General features: G+C 38.9%; 1 protein-coding gene across 3 annotated transcripts in view; it reads right to left on the bottom strand.

The window, feature by feature from the left end:
- Positions 1-264: 264 nt before the first annotated feature.
- The window catches only part of FRMD3 (FERM domain containing 3), a 302,714-nt gene continuing 281,577 nt past the window's right edge, over positions 265-21,401 (bottom strand). For 2 of the 3 annotated variants that reach the window (XM_035024379.1, XM_035024380.1), the window contains one exon: positions 4,845-6,274. In XM_035024379.1, the coding sequence (XP_034880270.1) occupies positions 5,679-6,274 (596 nt within the window). In that variant the 3' untranslated portion in view covers positions 4,845-5,678. Of the gene's footprint in view, positions 1,173-4,844; positions 6,275-21,401 lie in introns of those variants that run through there. The other variant, XM_035024381.1, reaches the window with a different exon arrangement.

Below are 21,401 nucleotides of genomic sequence, written 5' to 3' on the forward strand. Positions count from 1 at the left end.
CTTATTCTGTCAATATTTTAGAGAAAGAAGCTGGAGTGGTTGTTGAAAGAGGCACCTAGGCGATTGAGCCAAGCCTTACAGGTAGTGTGTCTGGAGTCATCCTAGCTAATACCTGATGTTGTGACATAATCATTAAAAACACCCCTTTTCGTTCTCAAAAGAGTTCCGGTTTGGACAATGAATTATATAGGAACCCTATGACCAGGAAGCAGTATGTTTATGTGGCCACCAGTGTTCAAGGTCTGGTTTGCACCTTTGCAGAACCAGCAGGTCAGGGTTGTCGGGACACTTGGGCTGATCCAGGATGGGAGGAAGCTGATTCTCACCAAGGAAATCACAGGAGATGGATGCTTAAACCAGAACGCTGAATTTTTAACTTATTATGAAGACTGCCAAGCAGAGTGGAAATGAATGTGGGTTTGTTAGTGTGTTCTCTCCCTTAAAAGATGGTCTCCTCAGAAAGCCAATTTTCATGATCATTATTCTTGCGGATGAGGAGGCTCAAGGTGACCAGCGTTAGCTGGAGGAGCTGCTGTAATTCGCAAGACATGTTTCAGTACTTCCTACCCACAGAAAGTATACCCTTTGTCCTACTATGAGCTTTCCTTTATAACCAGGAAAGTGGCCTTACTTCTCTTTCCAAGGAGATATTTGGGGTAAGCATCAGTTATGGATAAAGAATAGGGATGTGTGGTTCTAACTAACCCCTCGTTCTTTACTAATATTAAGTCTCAAGTTCCCTCACCCACTTGCAAGACCAGTCAGGGCGAGTGGCAGTGGCAGACACCCCCTGATGCCTAAGGTTCAGCCAGAAGCAGCCTTCTTTCTTTCCTTGCTGGCGACATTGGAGGTGGCAGAGATCCTAAATATTCTTGAGTGTACTTAGTGTGAATCTTACCCCCAGCCACCACCCCAGTTCCCAGTAGACAGTAGACACAAGGGCCAGGAGAGAGTTAAAATCCATTTTATTAATAGATTGGAGAACACAGCTGGGATCTGAGACCCAGGTGAGGGCTTCTTCTGTCCTCTCTGAAGTGATGACAGCTGAGCCCACTGGGCGGGGCTTGCCAAACTTACCCACCCATCACAGACCGCGGCTGGAAGGTGGAGAGCCGAGTCCTGGCTGGGCCCACCATGGGCAGGTCCTGCTGGGTCTGTTTACTGCATGTAGACTGGAAGCCCAAAAGCAGGTCCAAGAGAAAGAGAGAGAGAGAGAAGCAGGAGGACAAGTAAGCAGGGACCTTTAGTACATGATCTCCACCCAGTAGAGAAAGATGGCCCAAAGAGTCTCAAACTCATCAACCACAACCATCCCGAAGTCACCTCAGAGGTGGAAGCTTCTCTCCAGTTCTTTCCTTCCAGGCTGGCATGTGGTTAGGAGAGATTTTCCCTACTTGGCTAAGCAAAGAATGGAGGAATAAGGAAAAGGGTTTCTCCCAAGAGGTGAGGTTGGGTCAGGAGCCTGGACTGCTCAAGGAATAAGTAGCCAAGGGTCACTTCATATGAACCTTCCAGTCTGCAGATACTAAGCCAAACAATGGTGCTGGCTACAGCTGCTGGAGCTGGGACTGTAGGTCCCTAAGTCACCTCATGCCTGAATAATAACCACAATTCTTTTTCTTGTCTGTACTCTACAGCCTGGACCTCTGACAACTGCTGAGTAAGAACTTGACAGACCACTCCCCACCACACCCTACCCCCCAAGGTGGGTGAAATGGATGAAGGTGATCAAAAGGTACAAACTTGCAGTTTTAATAAGTTCTGGCTGGAGATGTAATATACAACAGGGGGACTCTAGTTAACAATGCTATACTGTATTGAAAGTTGCTAAGAGAGTAGATCTTAAAAGTTCTCATCACAAGAAAAAAATTTTGTGATTCTGTGAGGTGAAGGATATTGACTCAACTTCTTGTGTGATCATTTCACAACATATACAGATATCTAATCATGTTGTATACCTAAAATAATACAATTTTATGTCAATTATAGCTCAGTAAAACAGAGATTGACAGACTTAAGAGGCCACCACAGCTGAGGTACAATTTGGCTTTACATCGTGGTGTTCCTACTGTAGAGAGGGCTCCTTTTGCTTCATTCACAGTAACAGCTTCTGAGTTAGCAGTCAGGGATGGAGTTGTTAGCTTTGTGATAAACCAAAGCAGTAGGCCTTTCAGGCCATGTGGTATGGAGGGGAAGACAAGAGTAGAAGAATAAGGTTCTTCCGGGATCCATGAACAGATCAAAGTTTCATGGCAAGTGTGGGAGAGTTGAGTCTGATGTAGCTCTCCCTGGCATAGGAAAGCAGCCTTTTCTGCCAGAACTGATGACCTACTAATTTTTAACATTTGGAAATCCTTCCTCCTATCTATAATGAAGAACACCTCTCATCTATTTTCTCCATGCTCTGCTATTTCTCTAATTATCTTAATGCTATAGCTATCTTTTATGTTTGGGTCCATTTTCAGTACACTCAATATTCCTGGTTTTAGCCTGAGTGATTTCTGCAAAGGATTTCTGCAAAGGATTAATCCCATCCATTTCTTTTCTTTTCATACTATCACCATTCAAGGGTGACCTCATTCATGGTCCTATATGGTACCTTTTTGTAGTTCCAACAAAGTAAATTTGCATAAATAGCCTGAATAAAACTAAATGATTGCAGAAACATTTTTCCCCAGAGTATTTTTATTAGGGATTCCTGCCACCATATTAACATATAAAACAATCTGGATGTTGACATAGAAATGCAGATTTTACTATACAAAGATAAGGCTCCAATCACAGGTAACATGGCCCCCATATCTCTAGTATTTCAATGAAATCACCTTTTGAATTCTTCCCAGAGTTGTCTTTATAAATATTAGACAAACCACAAAATATATTCCAAATACATAACATTTTACAGTATGTTCCAAGCACAGACAGAAATACACGATACTTTACCTACATTTTTTTTATGATCCAACTTGCATTAGCACTAAAGACAAGATTGTGTGTGTATATGTATTTGCCATATATGTGTGTATATATAACCACAAATGTACACACTTGTTTTCATGGAAAATTGAAACCTTTGAGACTGTAGGTTTTATCCCATGGTATCTGAGAGGGAAAAGGAATAATAACATGTCACAAACTCCTCAATTGGGGAAAAATAAACACAACTATGTTTGAAAGGCGTTATCAGTTGTGTGTATACAAATGCACACATATATACAGATTCATATATAAACACACCTATACCAATAATATGGAATATACATATACTCACACACTTGCTTTGAATTCTGTGTCTCACTATGTTATATACTCTCCATCTTTAGAAGCACTTTTCTCCTCATTTGATTCAGGCAGTGGGCAACTCTCTCCTAACAAAACTGAAGTGGATATTTCTAAAACGCTGATTCTATCCTGACAAAATGGTGTCTTAGGATCCCAGTTTTATGTTTGGTGGCTGTTTGGTGGTGTTCAGCAGACCCTATTCTGTTAACTCCTCAATAATGACGTTCTTGCCTAAAAGAGATGTTAGCTGGAAATGTTAAAATATATTGATTACTCCCCAATATAAATCTGCATGGTTGGATTTTGTGGGGTATTGATCCTGTCAGTATTTTTCAGTGTTTTATGATGGGCCATATATTATATTTCCATAATTTAAAAATATTTAATATTACTTTAAAAGGGCAGGGCCTAGGTTGGTTATGGTATGAAGCATGATTACAAGGGGGACTAATTCTGTGCAGACTACACTGGGGTACCCTTTTGTCAGAACATAGGACTTGGAAGTCATAACAAAGGGGTTCAATTTCAAAGCTGGCCATTTGAGAACTTCCAACATAAACTATATAAAATATATTCTATGTTGGTATCAAATTACAGGTATTAAATATTCTTCAATAAAAAGCAAAATAAATCACTGAAAGCACAGGGGAGAGAATACCTTACAAACTTAATAGCAAATGTATATTCTAGTTTGTTCCACTGAAGGCTTTTAAAACTTATTATTTTCAAACTTAAATGTCTAATAGAGCACTCAGAGCTCCCATGAATGGCCAATTTAGAAATGATGCTAATGATAGAGTTGGAGCCTCTATTACAGTTAAGGAGAGAATACAGGTGCCCAATCTCTTTGTAAATGAAGGCAATAGAATATTCTCAGTCCATGGAGAAATTCCAATGCACTATGCCCTGAGCTTCATACTCTTTTCTTTCTCAGTTATATCGCAGTATTGGTAAGTACTCTGCCTGGGGAAGCATCAGAGCCTTTCTTTCTATGGTGGAGCTTATAGTATGAAGGAAGGTACTAGAACATTTGTTCCCTCTACTATCTGGTTAGAGAGTCCTTTTACTATTTCACCCATACTGAAATGCTAGATCCTCTAATGAGTCCTTTCCACTTTCTTAATGGAAGCCCCAATTCGAAATGAGTTAAGATCTTAAGAAAACCAGGAAAGGAAAAGAGGATAATGGCCACCAAATAGGAAGATCATCAGCATTTATCAAAAAGCCAAACTCCATTCTTTTCATAGCCTTTTTTAAGGCTATGAAGACACACTTCTTTTGAAATTTGTTCCATAGAATCAATGAATAGCATGAGGGACCCAAAAATTATGCCTTAAGGTTTCTCCACCTTTATTCAGATCCACTTAAATATATTCATGTCAACTCGGACAGCAAGTGCACATTCTTTACATCATCCAAAACCATGCATTACCACCACCCTTGCATACCAGCCTCACCAGAACTGTTTTGCTACTTGCCCAATGCCCATCTGCTTCTACTCTTGGGTTTAATGTACAATAATATGCAATTAACTAGTGTAACATTTAACTTTTTTCCTTTAAAATGTTCTGCATCCCCAACCAAAATATATGGACGGAATGCAAATGAAGGTAGTAAGTCATCTTGTCCAAATACTTTGAAAAAATGGACCACCCTGTGTCCACTTGAGTCTTCTTCATTTCTACATCCTCCAGTTCCATCATCCATTTCAAGAGCTTACTACAGTGTCTTTCTACCTATTTTCTATCTCATACGCAGGTAACAACAAATTATGCCATTGGTTCAGCCAAAAATATTGTAAAAAACAAACCAGTGCCAAAACATTAAAAAATTCCTGACATACCCTTCGCGCATTAGTCTTACAATCTGTACACTTAAATAACTCCAGGAGGCTTCTTTTTTTGCTAAAAATTTACCAAAATATTTTGAACACATAAAAATATTTTTAAAAAAACAGAAAACAAAAGCCCAGCATAAATTTAGTTGTATAGGCATCGGTTAGAGGACGTTGTTTTCACTAAGGATTATATTCAAAAACTTTCTCTTGGGTTGTTACTAAAATTCTGATTCTGAACCTTATAATGGTGCTAACTATTAAAAAAGGGGAAATCTAATTCAGCTCAATGTATTATGATAGAGTATGTCTGTAGTATAATAAAAAATAAACATTTTTGGTTATTTAAAGGCCATCTTCCTGACCTGTAACTAAAATAACTGTATTTGACTTGAACTTATTTAATTGCAGTGAATTATGGAAAGCTAACTTAATCAGTTATGAGTAAGGAACACCTGATCATGGCCCTGTGACCATTCAGAACCAGGTATTTGCTAAAAAAAACAAAAACCAACAAATCACTAGTATTGAATATAGCCCTTAGTCATATGAGATACGGACTTTATGAGCAACCCAGCATGTAGAGAATGAGGTTTACTTTGCCAGCCACCCACTCCTTTAGAGGGCAGTAGTATTCATAGTGAAACTGCTCAAACTCTGGCGTCTGGCGGATTTCACATAAGAAGGAGAGATCAATACCTGACTCCAAAAGGAGGAGGAGCAGGGGGAATACAAAGAGCAGCAGCCCCAGGCCCACCACCAGGAGCCTGGAAAAACTCTTGACCAGTGGGTTCACCCGAATATGGCCGCTCAGAATGTCATAGCTCCACGACAAAGCTTGGCGAGCCTCCTTCAGCTCTTCTTCTTCGGCCATCAAAAAGGCATGTTCGTCTGCTTCTAGTTCCTCAAATGAATCTGTGTCTTCTCTTTCCAACTCCAGCCTCGATGGACAGTCAAAGAGCATGTCAATCTCATCATCATCCACAGGGGTGGGGAGCAGGCTGGCACTTGGGTTGTAGGCCAGTTCGGAGATGGTCAGGGGCTCTTCTTTGATTTTCTCTTCCTCTTCACTTTGGGGGTTTTTGTACTCCCGGGCTTCCTTCACTGGTGAGCTAGAGATCACAGGGACAGAAATGTCTTCTTTGGGTAATGGAACACCTGTAAAGAGACATTTTTTTTCCTTAACTTTATATTTCAGGTTGTTTTATCCCTCCCCCCACGAAGATCTATAGATGGAAAACTAACAAAAGAAAAAAAAAGGAACTCAAGGAATCCATGAGATTATTTTGCGGAATCCTTTTAACAAGGTCATTTTAGTACAAGACTCTAAGGTCAACATGCTAAACCCAAAATAAGCAACACATCTCAAATGGTTGACAATACAGTATTTATATGTACAATTATGGTCTGCAAGCATAAGAGAATAAACCACTATTGTAATTTTGAGTGGTGTCTTTTAGAAAACATTTACTGTAATACTTCATTGGATGACAAATTATAGAATCTACTGTTCAATGATAGTCTACTTTTTATGTATTTTAGTCTTCATTCCAGGCACAAGTTAGTGGTTTCTAGGACTGCAATCATGTATGTACAAACTTGCATCTTGCTCCCTTCATTTAACATTTTAACTTAGACATTCTCCACTCATACAATCAATTAGTTGCCTATTGGCAAACATTTAGATTGCAGTTATAGAAAAAAAATAATAAAGATACTAGGAGATATCTTTATATATAAAAGCTTTTTTATCCTCTTGTTTGAGTTCATTTGCCACAGAGAGCTGTCTGAAAATTGCTTTGTCAAAGGGCATGCATGTTATTTCTTAAACTTTATCAGGGGAGAGTGGTTTCTCAGCTCTTCGTGTCAACAGATGGCAAACGGGAGTTGCCTAAGGCCAGCTCTCCTCATTTGGAGCCTTGGGATCCTAGTGGGAAATAAAGGTCTGGCTTTATCAAAGCCATGTGCCTCAGGGTGGATCTACAATGTGATAAAGTGGTAGCCAGGTGCATTAAGTAACTAGAAACCAGCTTTTAACTACTACATTTCAGGATTTCTAAGACGTGCAAGAAGTGATATCACCAAGATGCCACCATAGGTCATACGGGACTTAGCTCTTGTTCTTGTGAGGGGGAGCAAACAACTATCCCTGGACATGACACCAAGGAGAGACTCCTAGAACGTGGGAGTGAGGCTAAAGGAGCCCACTGCACCACAGAGAGCAAGAGAGACCACACCAGAAGGGTAGAGTCATGGCTACATAATGCCCCGTCCCTGGCCAGTGACCAACACCATACTTGGAAGTCTTATGAGAGCCCAGGGGTGATACCCAGGATTGAGGGTTGCTTCAAGGGAGCTGGATTTGCCTCCTCATGAGTATAGGGGAATCTGTGGGGCTCAAAAACTGGGACTCTGATTGGGACAGAGGAGCAGGGAGGGGGCTTCCCACAAGCAGCACTTGGATCTGGGCAGATCTAGTGCACACCTGCTGTGCCCAAGTAGAAGAGTGGTTCTGTTCATTTGCAGAACCAAGTCCGGGGTACCGTCTGACCCCTGGGAATGCAGCAGGGTTCAGGTCTGCTTGATTTGGGTCCTCAGATGAGTTTTATCAGCCCTGGAGCCTGGTCTGTCCCCTCCCTGGGCAGAAAAACTGAGTCCTAGTCCCACACTCTGTAGAGCCTGGCTCCTGGCCCCTCTCAACCAGAAAGCCTGTTGGTGAAAATTAAAAGTTGCTTGAAGGGGGCCTCCCAGGCAAAAGAGTTGAGGTTGAGTCACAGCTCGAGGCTGTGGACAGTAGTCCCCAGGCCCATGTGACAGGAAGGGCTGGGGAGAACACCTGTAAGCTACATGACTTGGCAACTCTCAGGCTGAGGGGTAGGTGCATAGAGCTGACTGCCTTCAGAGCAAAGCAAGGGGTCCTGTTCGGCCAGAAAAACTGCAGCATGAGTCAGCTAAGGTAAGGACAACAAAGAGCCTTACTGGCCTCTGAGCTGCTTCTCCTGCTGTGTCCAGGCAGGGAAACTAATCCATAGCCCCACTCATTGCTGAAGAGGCTTCAGCCCCACTGACCAAGGAACTTCACTAGAACGCATCAGAAATTGCATGGCCCATCCAGCAGCCCTGCTCCCAGAGAGCACACACCCTGGGGCTTTCCTTGCCTACAGAGCAAAACTGGGAGCCTCACCTGCCCAGGATATCCCATGCACACTCTTATTTGATTCAGGTCCCCAGACAACAAACTATGCAGGCCCTGGGCCCTGTCTTGCTGCCCTGGCAGGGCAGGGAAGCTAATTCATAACCCCACTTTAACTGCTGAGTATAACACCCAGTCGTGACCATCTAGTAAGATTACCCAGAGAATCCAGGCAACTGTGGTGCCCATCCTACAGCCTCACTTGGGCAGGAAACCAAGCCAGCAGTCCTACCCAGCTGTTCTCCTTGACCTCAGAGCTTAAACACTTGCCATGCCCCCAAAATAGCCCCTAACAGTAGGCCTACCTGCCCGAGGATGTTACCAGTAGACACGTTCAGAAACCCAAACAGAGCTGTTGAAGAACTCTCTCTGCCAAAATGAACCTGCAAAGTCTGGGACAGGAGATCACTTACCACTTGCAAATACCAAAGTAGTTCACTGGTGATCAATCATCACAATAAGTCAGGTAAATATGACCACACCAAAGCATACAAATTAAGGCACTAATTACTAACCCTGTGAACTGTCAAAGAATTCAAAATAATCCTAAGTTTAGTGAACTACAAGAACGCATAGGTGGCTAAACAAAATTAGGAAAATGAAAAATGAATAAAATGAGAAGTTCAACAAAGAAATAGAAACTATCAAAAAATAAAATCCTAGAGCTGGAAAATACAATAACTGAACTGAAGAATTCAATAGAGTGATTCAAAAGCACACTTGACTATGCATAAGAAAAAATCAGCAACCTGCATGACTGGACAAATTATCCAGTCAGAAAAACAGAAAGAAAAAAATGAAAAAGTGAGGTCACAGCCCATAGAACTTATGGGACACAATGAAAGAAACAATATTGGCATTATGGAAATTCAAGAAGGAAAAGAGAAAAGGGTAGAAAGTACATTTAAAACAACAATGGCTGGGCTTCTGATCTAAGATAGCAATATAGGAAGACCTGAACATACTTCCTCCACATACACACCAAATCTACAGCTAGTTATAGTGCAGTTCCTCCTGAAGACCTGAGGGCTGAAGTAGCAGCTTCTGTACAACATGATAGAACACAGAGAAGGGCAAGAGAGGTGGACACTGTAATGAAGAAAACCCCTACCCCTGATGCTGCAAACTGCACAGGGGAGGGATAGTACTGAAGGACTGTGCGTGGATTCATTGCTCTGGAGCACAGAAAACAAGCTGTGGTTAAAAGAGCAACTAGAATATAAAAGATTAAGCCCTAGAACTCTGCCAGATGGCAGCAGAACTGCTGGAACTCTCTTTGGGTCAGAGGGACTGGCAAGCACCATGGTTTACATTCCCCCTCCACCTTGATAGCACAGGTGGGAACAGGGTCTGGATAGAATAACCAGCCTGCCACCCCAGCGAGCTCTGGGTACCTAGCCCAGACCAGTCCTGCATGCTCTGGGGCATACAAAAAGAGCTGTGGTTTAAAAGAGCAGCAAGGATATAAAGGATCCAGCCCTAGAACGTTGCCAAATGTCAGGAGAGCTGCTGGAACTCTCTCCAGGTCAGAGAGACTGGTGACCCACCATACTTTACAGTCTCCCTCCATCTTGATAGCATGGATAGGAGCAGGGGCTGGGAGCCCTAGCTTATTGCCTCAGTGAATCATGGGACCCTAGCCTACACCACCTTCAATTGTCCAACCAGAGTGGCCCCAGCACAGCACACAATGAGATGTGCCTAATCAGTGCTCACTATAGCTCCAGCTATCTTACCAAGGTATCACAGAAGCAAAGTACCCTGGAACACTTCAGCTCCAGATGACTTGCTAGGGCACCCTCATACCTGCTTCAGGTCCAGCGACCCTAGCCAGGGCACTCCCTGCAGAAAGCCTTCTGGGAACACCCAGCTAAGTACCTGCCTCAGTTCCAGCCACCTACCAGGGTGCACCCCGTGTGAGTACCCCAGGACTCCCTGGCTTATACCCACTTCAGCTTCAGCAGTTTTGTCAGGGTGCCCTCAGCAGAGTGAACCCTGGAACCCCAGCCCACACCAGTCACAGCTTGAGCCAGCCAAAGTGCCAGGAACACACAGTTTAACAGGGGATGACCATACACAAGACCACTCCTTTGTGTTTGGAAGAAGTAGTTGTTCCACCTAATTCATAGAAACAAACACAGAAAGAATAACAAGACAAAACCACAGAAAAAGAACTAAATGAAATGGAGATAAGCCATCTACCTGATGAGTTTAAAGTAATGATCATAAAGATGCTCACTGGCCTGGAGAAAAAAAGCTGGAGAACTGAGAACTAAACCAAAGAAATGAAAAATATAAAAAATGACCAATCAGAGTTGAATAATACAATAACTGAAATGAAAAATACACTAGAGAAAATCAACAACAAACTAGTAGATGCAGAAGAATGCACATATCCGTGATCTGGAAGGCAGGATTAGAAAGAATTTTTAAAAGTGAGGACAGGTAAAGGGATCTCTTGGTCAACATCAAGCAAACATACAATCACATTATAAGGGTTCCAGCTGGAAAAGAAAGAGGGGGCAGAAAACTTACTGGAAAAAATAAGAGCTGAAAACTTCCCTAACCTGTGGAGGGAAACAGACATCCAGGTTCAGGAAGCAGAGAGAGTTCCAAACAAGATGAACCCCAAGGAGGTCTACACAAAATAATTAAAATGTCAAAGATTAAAGATAAAGCTAGAATTTTAAAACCCACAAAAAAGAAGCAATGAGTTGCAGCTAGTACAAGGGAAACCCCATAAGGCCATCAGCTGATTTTTCAGCAGAAACTGTAACTATATCATGCCACTCCCTCCTGGCCTGCAAAGTGCTGAAAGGAAAAAAACCTACAACCAAGAATACTCTACTTGGCAAGGTTATCATTCAGAATTTAAGGAAAAATATGGGGTGCCTGGATGGTGCAGTCAGTTAAGTGCCTGACTCTTAGTTTCAGCTCAGGTCATGATTTCAGGGTTGCGGGATTGAGCCCTGCATCAGGCTCCATGCTCTCCCTCTCCCTCTGTCCCACCCTGCTCTCTCTCTCTTTCTCTCTCTCTCAAATTAAAAGCAAAACAGAAAAATTGAAGGAAAAATAAAGAGGTTCTCAGAAAAACAAAAGTTAAAGGAGGTCATCACCACTAAACTGGCCTTATAAGAAATGTTAAAGGACTTTAAGTAGAAAAGAAAAGGCCATGGTTGAAAGTAGAAAATAATGAAAGAAAACAATATTCTAACTAAAAGCAAAAATCCAATAAAGGAAGTAGAACAAATACAAGCTAAAAAAAAAAAAAAAATTAAAAGACAGAAGTAAAATCAATTATATCTTAAAAGTTAAGGGAACTCACAAAATAAAAGGATGTAAAATATGACAACACATACATAAAAAAGTGGAGGGGGGAGTAAAAATGAAGTTCTTTTAGACTGTGTTCAAACTTAAGAGACCATCAACTTAATAAAGACTGCTATATATATAGGATGTCATATATGAGCCTAATGGTAACCACAAATAAAAAACCTGATATAGATACACAAAAAATAAAGAGAAAGGTATTGAAACCATAAAACTAAAGAAAGTCATCAGTCACAAGGGGAGAGAACAAGAGTAAAAAGGGAGAACTACAAAAACAACCAGAAATCAACTAACAAAATGTAAATGGTCGAAATGCTCCAATCAAAAGATATAGGGCAGTAGGACGGATAATAAAAACAACAACAAAAACCCAATCCATTTATATGCTGCCTACAAGAGACACATTTCAGGACCTAAAGATACATACAGACTGAAAGTGAAATGATGGGGAAAAAATTCCATGCAAATGGAAGTTAAAAAAAGGCCAGGGTAGCAATACTTGTATCAGACAAAAGAGATGTTAAAGTCTGTAATGAGACAAAGAAGGACATTACAAATGGTAAAGGGATCAATCCAACAAGAGGATATAACAATTGTAAATATATGTGCAACCAGTGTTGGAACACCTAATATATAAAGTAAAAAATGAACAGACACAAAGGGAGAAACTGACAATAATAAAATAATGGTACAGAACTTTGACACCACATTTACATCAATGGATAGGTTATCCAGGCAGAATATCAATAAGGAAATCATATCTTTGAACAACACATAAGTCCATCTGATCTTAACAGATATATACAGAACAGAATATACATTTCTTTCAAGTACACATGGAACATTAGATGAAATAGATCACATTAAGCCACCAAACAAGTCTCAATAAATTTAAGAAGATTGAAATCATCGTGCATCTTTTCTAACCACAGAGGTATGAAACTAAAAATTAATCACAAGAAAAAAAAACTGGAAAAAAAAAATGTGGAGATTGATCAATGGGTCAATGAAGAAATCACAGAGGAAATTGAAATGAGAACACAAAAGTTCAAACTCTTTGGGACACAGCAAAATCAGTTGTTAAGGGGGAAATTTATAACAATTCAGGCCTACCTTAAGAAACAAGAAAAATCTCAATCTAACCTCATCCCTAAAAGAACTAAAAAAAGAACAAATTCCAAAGTTAATTGAAGGAATGAAATAATAAAGAGCACAACTAAGTGAAATAGAGACAAAAAACAACAAAACACAACAGAAAAAAAAAATCAATGAAACCAAGAGCTGGCTCTTCAAAAAGATAAAACTGATAAACCTTTATCCAGACTCACTAAGAAAAAAGAGAGGAACCAAATAAAATCCTAAATGAAAGATGAGAAGTAATAACCAACACCACAGGAATACAAAGGATTATAAGAGACAACCACAAAAATTGTATGCCCACAAATTAGACAATATAGGGGAATTGGATAATTTCCTAGAAACATACAATCTTCAAAATATGAATCAGAAATAGAAAATATGAACAGACCAATTACAAACAATGAAATGGAATTCATGATCAAAAAACTCCTGACAAACAAAAGCCCAGGACCAGATGGATTCACAGGTGAATTCTACCAAACATTTAAAGAAGAGTTTATACACATTCTCCTCAAATTATTCAAAAAAATGGGAGAGGAAGGAAAGCTTCCACATACATTCTGCAAGGCCAGCATTATCCTGACACCAAAACCAGACAGACACTACAAAAAAACAAAACAAAACAAACAAACAACAACAGAACTACAGGCCAATTTCCCTAAAGAATACAGATCCAAAAATCCTCAACAAAATATTAGCAAATTACATTCAACAATACATTAAAAACATCATTCAACACAATCAAGTGGGATTTATTCTGAGGATTTATTCGGTATTCACAAATCAATGTGAAATACCACATTAAGAAAATGAAGGATAAAAATCATATCTCAATAGATGCAGAAAAAGCATTTGACAAAGTACAACAGCATTCATGATAAAAATTCTCAATAAAGTAGGGTTTGAGGGACCATACCTCAACATAGTAAAAGCCATATATGTAAACCCACAGCTAACATTATACTCAATGGTGAAAAACAGAGTACTCTAAGATCAGGAACAAGAGAAAGATGTCCACTCTCACCACTCTTCTTCAATATAGTGCTGGAAGCTCTAGCAGTCAATCCTAGCAATCAGACAAGAAAAAGAAATAAAATGCAAGGAAGAAGTAAAACTTTCACTATGTACAGATGACATGACACTATCCACAGAAAACCCTAAAGGCTCCACCAAAACCAGAAGTAATATATGAATTCAGTAAAGTTGTAGGATATAAATTAATACATAGATATTGGTTGTTGCTATTCACTAATAATGAAATAGCAGAAAGAACACAATTCCATTTACTAAAGTGTGCTAAATACCATTTACAGTTGCACCAAAATGAATAAAATACCTATGAGTAAACTTAACCAAGTAGGTGAAAGACTTGTACTCTGAAAACTATAAAACACTGACACAAGAAATTGAACACAACACTAACAAATGGAAAGATATTACATGCTCATGGATTGGAAGAATATCGTTAAAATATCCATACTACCCAAAGCAATCTATAGATTCAATGCAATCTCTATCAAAATACCAATAGTCTTTTTCACAGAACTAGAACAAATAATCCTAAAATTTGTATGGAACCACAAAAGACCCCAAATAGCAAAAGCAATCTTAAGAAAAAAGAACAAAGCTGGAGGTATCACAATTCCAGATGTCAAGATATACTATAAAGCTGTAGTAATCTGGCACAAAAACAGACACATAGATCAATGGAACAGAATAGAGAGCCCAGAAATAAACCCACACTTAGATGGTCAATTAATCAATGACAAAGGAGGCAAGATACACAATGGGGAAAAACAGTCTCTTCCCAGTGCTGGGAAAACTGGACATGCAAAAGAAAAACTGGACCACTTTCTTACACCATACATAGAAATAAACTCAAAATTGGTTAACAAACTAAATGTGAGACCTGAAAGCATAAAACTCCTATGTCTTAGCAACATTTTACTAGGTATGTCTTCTGAGGCAAGGGAAACAAAAGCAAAAATAAACCATTAGGTCTATATCAAAATGAAAATGGAAAAGGAAAACATCAACAGAAGGAAAAGGCAACCTACTGGAATGGGAGAAGATATCTGCAAATGATACACCTGGTAAGAGTTTAATGTACGAAATATATAAAGAACTTATATAACACAGCACCTAAAAAACAATTTGACAAAAACTAGACAGAGGACCTGACTAGACATTTTTTCAAAGATGACAGAGTGAACAGAAACATGAAAATATGTTCAACATTAATCATCAGGGAAGTGGATATCAAAACCTCACCTCTGAGCTTATCACCTGTCAGAGTGATAACCTCACACCTGTCAAATGGCTAGACTCGAAAAGACAAGAAATTACAAGTGATGGTGAGGCTGTGAAGAAAAGGAAAACTCGTGCATGGTTTGTGGGAATGTAAATTGGTGCAGCCACTGTGGAAGAGAGCATGGAGGTTCCTCAGAAAATGAAATAGAGAAATACCGTTTGATCCAGTAATTGCACTACTGAGTATTTACCCAAAGAAAATGTAAACACTCATTTGCAAAGATACATGCATCCCCTATGTGTATTGCATCATTATTTACAATAGCCAAGATATGGAAGCAACCCAAGTGTCCACTGATAGATGAGTGGATAATGAAGATATGGTGTTTATATACACCATGGAAAATTCACTAGCCATAAAAAAGAATGAGGTCTTGCAACAACATAGATGGACTTAGAGGGTGTTATGCTAAGTGAAATAAGTCAGAGAAAGACAGATATAAGATGATTTCACTTATATGTGGAATATAAAAAACAAAACAAAAGCAGAAACAGACCCGTAAATACAGAGAACAAGCTGATCGCTGCCAGGGTGGGGTGTGCAAAATGGGTGAAGGGGAGTGAGAGATACAAGCTTCTAGTTATGGAAGGAGTAAGTCACAGAGATAAAAGGTACATACAGCATAGGGAATATAGTCAATAGTGTTGTAATAGTGTTGTATAGTGATAAATAACTATACTTGTGGTCACGGTAGCATAATGTAAAGAGATGTCAACTGTACACCTGTGACTAATGTCACATTGTGTGTCAACTATACTTCAATTTTTAAAAAGCAACAATGGTGGAAAACTTCCCCAACCTAGAGAGAGAAATAGACATCCAGACCCAAGAGACCCTGAGGACTGCCAAATAGGCTGAACCTGAATAGGGCAACACCCAGTCACATAATTAAATTGTCAGATGTGAAAAACAAAGAATTGTAACAGCAGCAAGAGACCAGAGAGAAGTTACATACAAGGGAAGCCAAATGAGACTTTTGGTGGATTTTCAACAGCTACCTTTCAGGCCAGAAGAGAATAGGATGACATATTCAAGCTACTGAAAACAAACAAACCTGTTAAATAAAAATGCTATACCCAGTGAAGCTGCCCTTCAGAAATGAAGAAGGGATAAAAACTTTCCAGAATAAACAAAAGCTGAGGAAACTCATCACCACTAGATCTGCCTTACAAGAAATGCTAATGGGAGCTCTTCTGTGGAAATAAAAGGGTACTAATTAACATAAAAATTAAGAAGGCAGTGTAAAACTCATCTGTAATGGTAAAATATAGTCAAAGTTAGATTGTGTAGTATGGTAAAGGTGGTATGTAATTCACTTACAACTTTAGTTTAAAAGTTAAAAAACAGTAAAAATAATCATAACTAAAATGATCTGTTGTTACACAATATAAAAATATGTAAATTATAACAATAATCTAAAATGTAAGGGAGAGCAGAAGTCAAAGTGTAAAGCTTAGGAATTCTATTAAAGGTTAAGTTGCTATTATTTTCAAATAGGGTGTTGTAATTTTAAGATAGTTTATGTAAGTGGGGCACCTGGGTGGCTCAGTTGGTTAAGCGGCCAACTCTTGTTTTCAGCTCAGGTTATGATCTCAGGGTCCTGGGATCCAGCCCTGCATGGGACTCTGTGATCAGTGGGGAGTCTGCTTCAGGATTCTCTCTTTGCTCCTTCTCCGCCCCCACACACACATTCTCTCTAAAATAAATAAATCTTAAAAAAAAAAAAAGTATTTTATGAAAGCTTCATGGTAACCACAAGGGAAAAACCTGTAGTAGTCACACAAAAGAACATGATAAAGAAGTCAAAGCCTATTGATACCACAAGACACCAAAACATTAAAAAAAAAAAAAAAAAGGATAAGAAAGAAGGAACAATGAACAACATGGCAATAGTAAGCCCTTACTTAGCAATAATTACTTTAAACACAAACAGATTAAATTCTCCAATCAAAAGACAAAGAGTGGCTGAGTGGATTAAAAAAAATCCAACAATATGCTGCCTATAGGAGGCTAACTTCAGCATTAAAGACACACATAGCCTGAGAGTAAAAGGATGCAAAAAGATATTTCAAGCAAATGGTAACAAAAAGAAAGCAGGGTAACTATTCATACATGAGACAGAACAGTCTTGTATGATCCTTTGTATTTCTGTGGTATGAGTTGTAATGTTTCCTTTTATAAAGCTGGCATTGCCCTGATAACAGAGCAGAAAAGGACACTACCAGCAAATTACAGACTAATGTCCCTGATGAATATAGATACAAAAATTCTTAGTAAAATAATAGCAAATCAAATTCAGCAGCACACATTGAAAGGGTCCTTCACCATGATCAACTGGGAGTTATACCTGGGATATAAGGATAGTTCAACCTGGGATGCAAATCAATCCATGATACATTACATTAATAGAATGAAAAAAGAAATCCTATGATCATTTCAATAGCTGCAGAAAAGCATTTGACAAAGTTAAACATCCACTTATGATAAAAACTCTTAACAAATTAGGTACTGAAGGAATATACCTCAACATAATAAAGATCACGTATGATAAGCCCACAGCTAACATCATACTCAATGATTAAAGGTTGAATGCTTTTCCTCTAATATCAGGAACAAGACAAAGTTGCCCACTCTCACCACTCCTACTCAACATAGTACTGGAAGTCCTTGCCAGAGCAGTCAGTCAAGAAAAACAAAAGGCATCAGAATTGGACAGGAAGAAATAAACCTGTCTCTATTTATAGATGACGTGATTTTATAAACAGAAAATCCTAAAGATTCAACTAGAAAGCTGTTAGATTCAATAAATGAATTTGGTAAAGTTGCAGGATATAAAATTAATACACAAAAATAAGTAGTATTTCTATACACTGAGTTATCTGACAAAGAAATAAAATAATCCCATTTACAATAGCATCAAAAACAATAAAATACTTAGGAATAAACTTAACCAGAGGTGAAAGATCTCTACTCTGAAAACTATAAGAAAACTATAAGACACTGATGAAAGAAATTGAGAGGACATAAATAAATGGAAAGATATCCCATGTTCATGGATCAGAAGACTTAATATTGTTGTTAAAATGTCAGTACTACCAAAAGCTATCTATAGATTCAGTGCAATACCTACCAAGGTTCCAATGGCATCTTTTATAGAAGTAGATAAAACAATCCTAAAATTTATATGGAACCACAAAAGACCTCAAAGGGCCAAAACAATCTTGAGAAAGAAGACAAAGCAGGAGGCATCACACTTCCTGATTTCAGTAACCGACCGTAATCAAAACAGTACGGTACTGGCATAAAAACAGACAAAAATATCATGGAACACAATTGAGACCCAAGAAATAAACCCAAGCATATCTGGTCAAGTAATATTTGACAATGGAGCCAAGAATACTCAGTGGAGAAAAAGACAGTCACGTCAATAAAATGGTACTGGGAAATTTGAATATTCACATGTAGAAGAAAGAAGCAAGACCATGTTCTTACACTACTCACAAAAATTAATTCAAAATGGATTAAAGACAAACATAAGACATGAAACCACAAAACTCCTAGATTTAAAAAAAACGTGGAAACAAGCTCCTTGACATAGGTCTTGGCAATGATTTTCTAGATATGACACCTAAGTTATAAGCAACAAAATAAAAGATAAACAAGTAGGACTATGTCAAACTATAAAGTCCTTCCCAGCAAAAGAAACAATCAACAAACTGAGAAGACAACCTACAGAATGGGAAAGAAATATTTGCAAACCGTTTATCTGATAAGGGGTTAATATATTAATATATACAGAACTCCTACAACTAAATAGCAGAAAAACAAACAAATAATCCAGTTATAAATGGACTAAAACCCTGAATAAACATTCTTCTAAGAAGATACACAAACGGCCAAAAGGCACATGAAACAATGGTCACTTATATTCTCAGCAATTGAATTAAAAAAAGGAAAGAAATCAGATTCATGGTTACAGAGGCAATGGGTGGGGGGAACTGGAGGAAGGGGATTAAAAAGTATAAACTTCCAGTTATAGAATAAATAAGTACTAGAAATATAATGTTAAATATGATGACTATAATTTAACACTATTATATGATATATAAGAAAAGCTATTAAGATAAAAGATCCTGAGCGTTTTCATCACAAGGAAAATTTGTTTTTTAAAAATTGCCTCTATAAGAGACAATAAATGCTAACTAAACTTATTGTGTTAATCATTTTACAGTATATATAAATCAAGCCATTATGTTGTACACTTTAAACTTCTATAGTGATGTGTTTCGATTATATCTCAATAAAACTAGAGGAAAAAAGATGTGCAGGAGTGAATTACTGGTTTTATCTTTCAAAATTCAACATATTTCCTGATAGTTCTAGTATGATAGCACTGAGCAACATACATGAACACCACCATAAAACATGTAAGCCGTATATGAGGTCCAACAAGCACATGAAAAGATGCTCAACATTATTAGTCATTAGGGGAATGCAAATCAAAACCACAAAAAGATAGTACTTTACACACATTAAGATGGCAATAATTTATTTTTTAAACCTGAAAATAACAAGTGTTGGTGAGGATGTGAAGAAATTAGAACTCTGTGTCAATGGGGGTTTACAAATGGTTCAGCCGCTGTGGAAACAGAATTACCAGCAATGTACTCCAAAGAGTTGAAAACAAGTACTCAGGCCAATATGTGTACACAGATGTTCATAGCAGCATTCTTCCAGTAGTCAAAAGGTGAAAGCAACCTAAATGTCCATCAGTGGTTGCATAGGTAAAATATGGTATATCCATACAATGGAATATCATTCAGCCATCTTAAAAGACAATGAAGTACGGACACATGCTATGTGGATGAATCTCAAAAAACGTATGCTAAGTGAAAGAAGACACAAAAGATCACATAATGTATGATTCCATTTATCTGAAATATCCAGAACAGGTTAGTCCATAAAGACAGAAAGCATACCGGTGGTTGCCAGGGGCTGATGGAAGAGAAGAATGGGGAGTGACTGCTTAATAGGCTTCATCATCCTTCTGGGTGATGAAAATGTTTTAGAACTAGACAGAGGTGTTAGTTGCAAAACATTGTGAATGTACTAAATATTACTGTGTTGTTCACTTTAAAATGGTTTTATGTTATATGAATTTTGCTTCAATAAAAATTTAAAAAATAAATGCAAGCCATAATTTTTCTACTACCATATAATATTCCATGAAGCCTGAAGGGAGAAAGTATTCACAGTGTAGGGAAAGATGACAAGAGTTATGACTCTGTGGAGAGCTAAATGCTGGGGCGCCTGGGTGACTCAGCTGGTTAAGCATCTGCCTTCAGCTCAGGTCATGATCTTGGGGTCCTGGCATTGAGCTTCTCCCTTTCCCTCTGCCCCTCCCCGCCTCTCATGCTCTCTTCTTGTTTGGTCTCTCTCTCAAATAAATAAATAAATAAAATCTTAAAAAAAAAAAGCTAAATCCTTACATTTACATATCTGGTATTCCATATCCCCAGGAGGGTCAATGTACTCTCATTAGGAAAGTAGTGAAAATAATGTATATGAGTGGTATCACTGGTCTAGAAAGACCATCCCCATCCACTTCGGCTATTTTCTTTGCTCCTGTGGTCACAAAGACCTCCCATAATTATTGTTCGAACAGCATTTCCTGTGTATGGTTTTTCTTCCCTAAGTCTTCTTTTCCTAAGACACAACCCATTCTCCCTCTGTCTTCTGCTTTCCACATCCTTCTCCTAAAACAAGAGGGTAAGAGAAATCTCCCATTTCCAGATTGCAGTATTTTGTTGATGGCAACTCCATTCTTCCAGTTCCTCAGACCAAAAGCCTTGACTTTACTCACACCCACGCTGTACCTGTCAGCAACTTCTATGTCTCTACCTTCAAAAAGCCTATCCAGAAGCAGACTAATTCTTTCTACTTCCACTGGTCCAAGCTGCCATCCTCTGTCACCTACATTACCGCAACAGCACCTTACTTGGTCTCTCTGCTTCAGCCCGTGCCCATGTGAGGGCCACTATCAACACAGCAGCTGAAGTGATGCTCTGAAAACATGGGGCAGATGGTGCCACTCTGTTCAACACTCTCCAGTGGCTTTCACCTTACTCAGAGTATAAGCCAAGTCCCTGCAAGGGTGTCTACCGCCCTCCTCAGTGTACTGCCTCCTTCCCTCCTCACCTCTCTGACCTTGTCCTCCTATGGCTCTCTCCCTTGGTCTCTCCATTTCAGCCATGCAGATGCCCCGCGGTCCCTCAAATATGCCCATCGTGCTCCCACCGAAGGGCCTTTGC

The sequence above is a fragment of the Mirounga leonina genome, unplaced genomic scaffold (genome assembly GCF_011800145.1).
Source record: "Mirounga leonina isolate KUSES-001 unplaced genomic scaffold, KU_Mleo_1.0 Mir_179, whole genome shotgun sequence".
In the NCBI taxonomy this organism is placed as follows: domain Eukaryota; kingdom Metazoa; phylum Chordata; class Mammalia; order Carnivora; family Phocidae; genus Mirounga; species Mirounga leonina.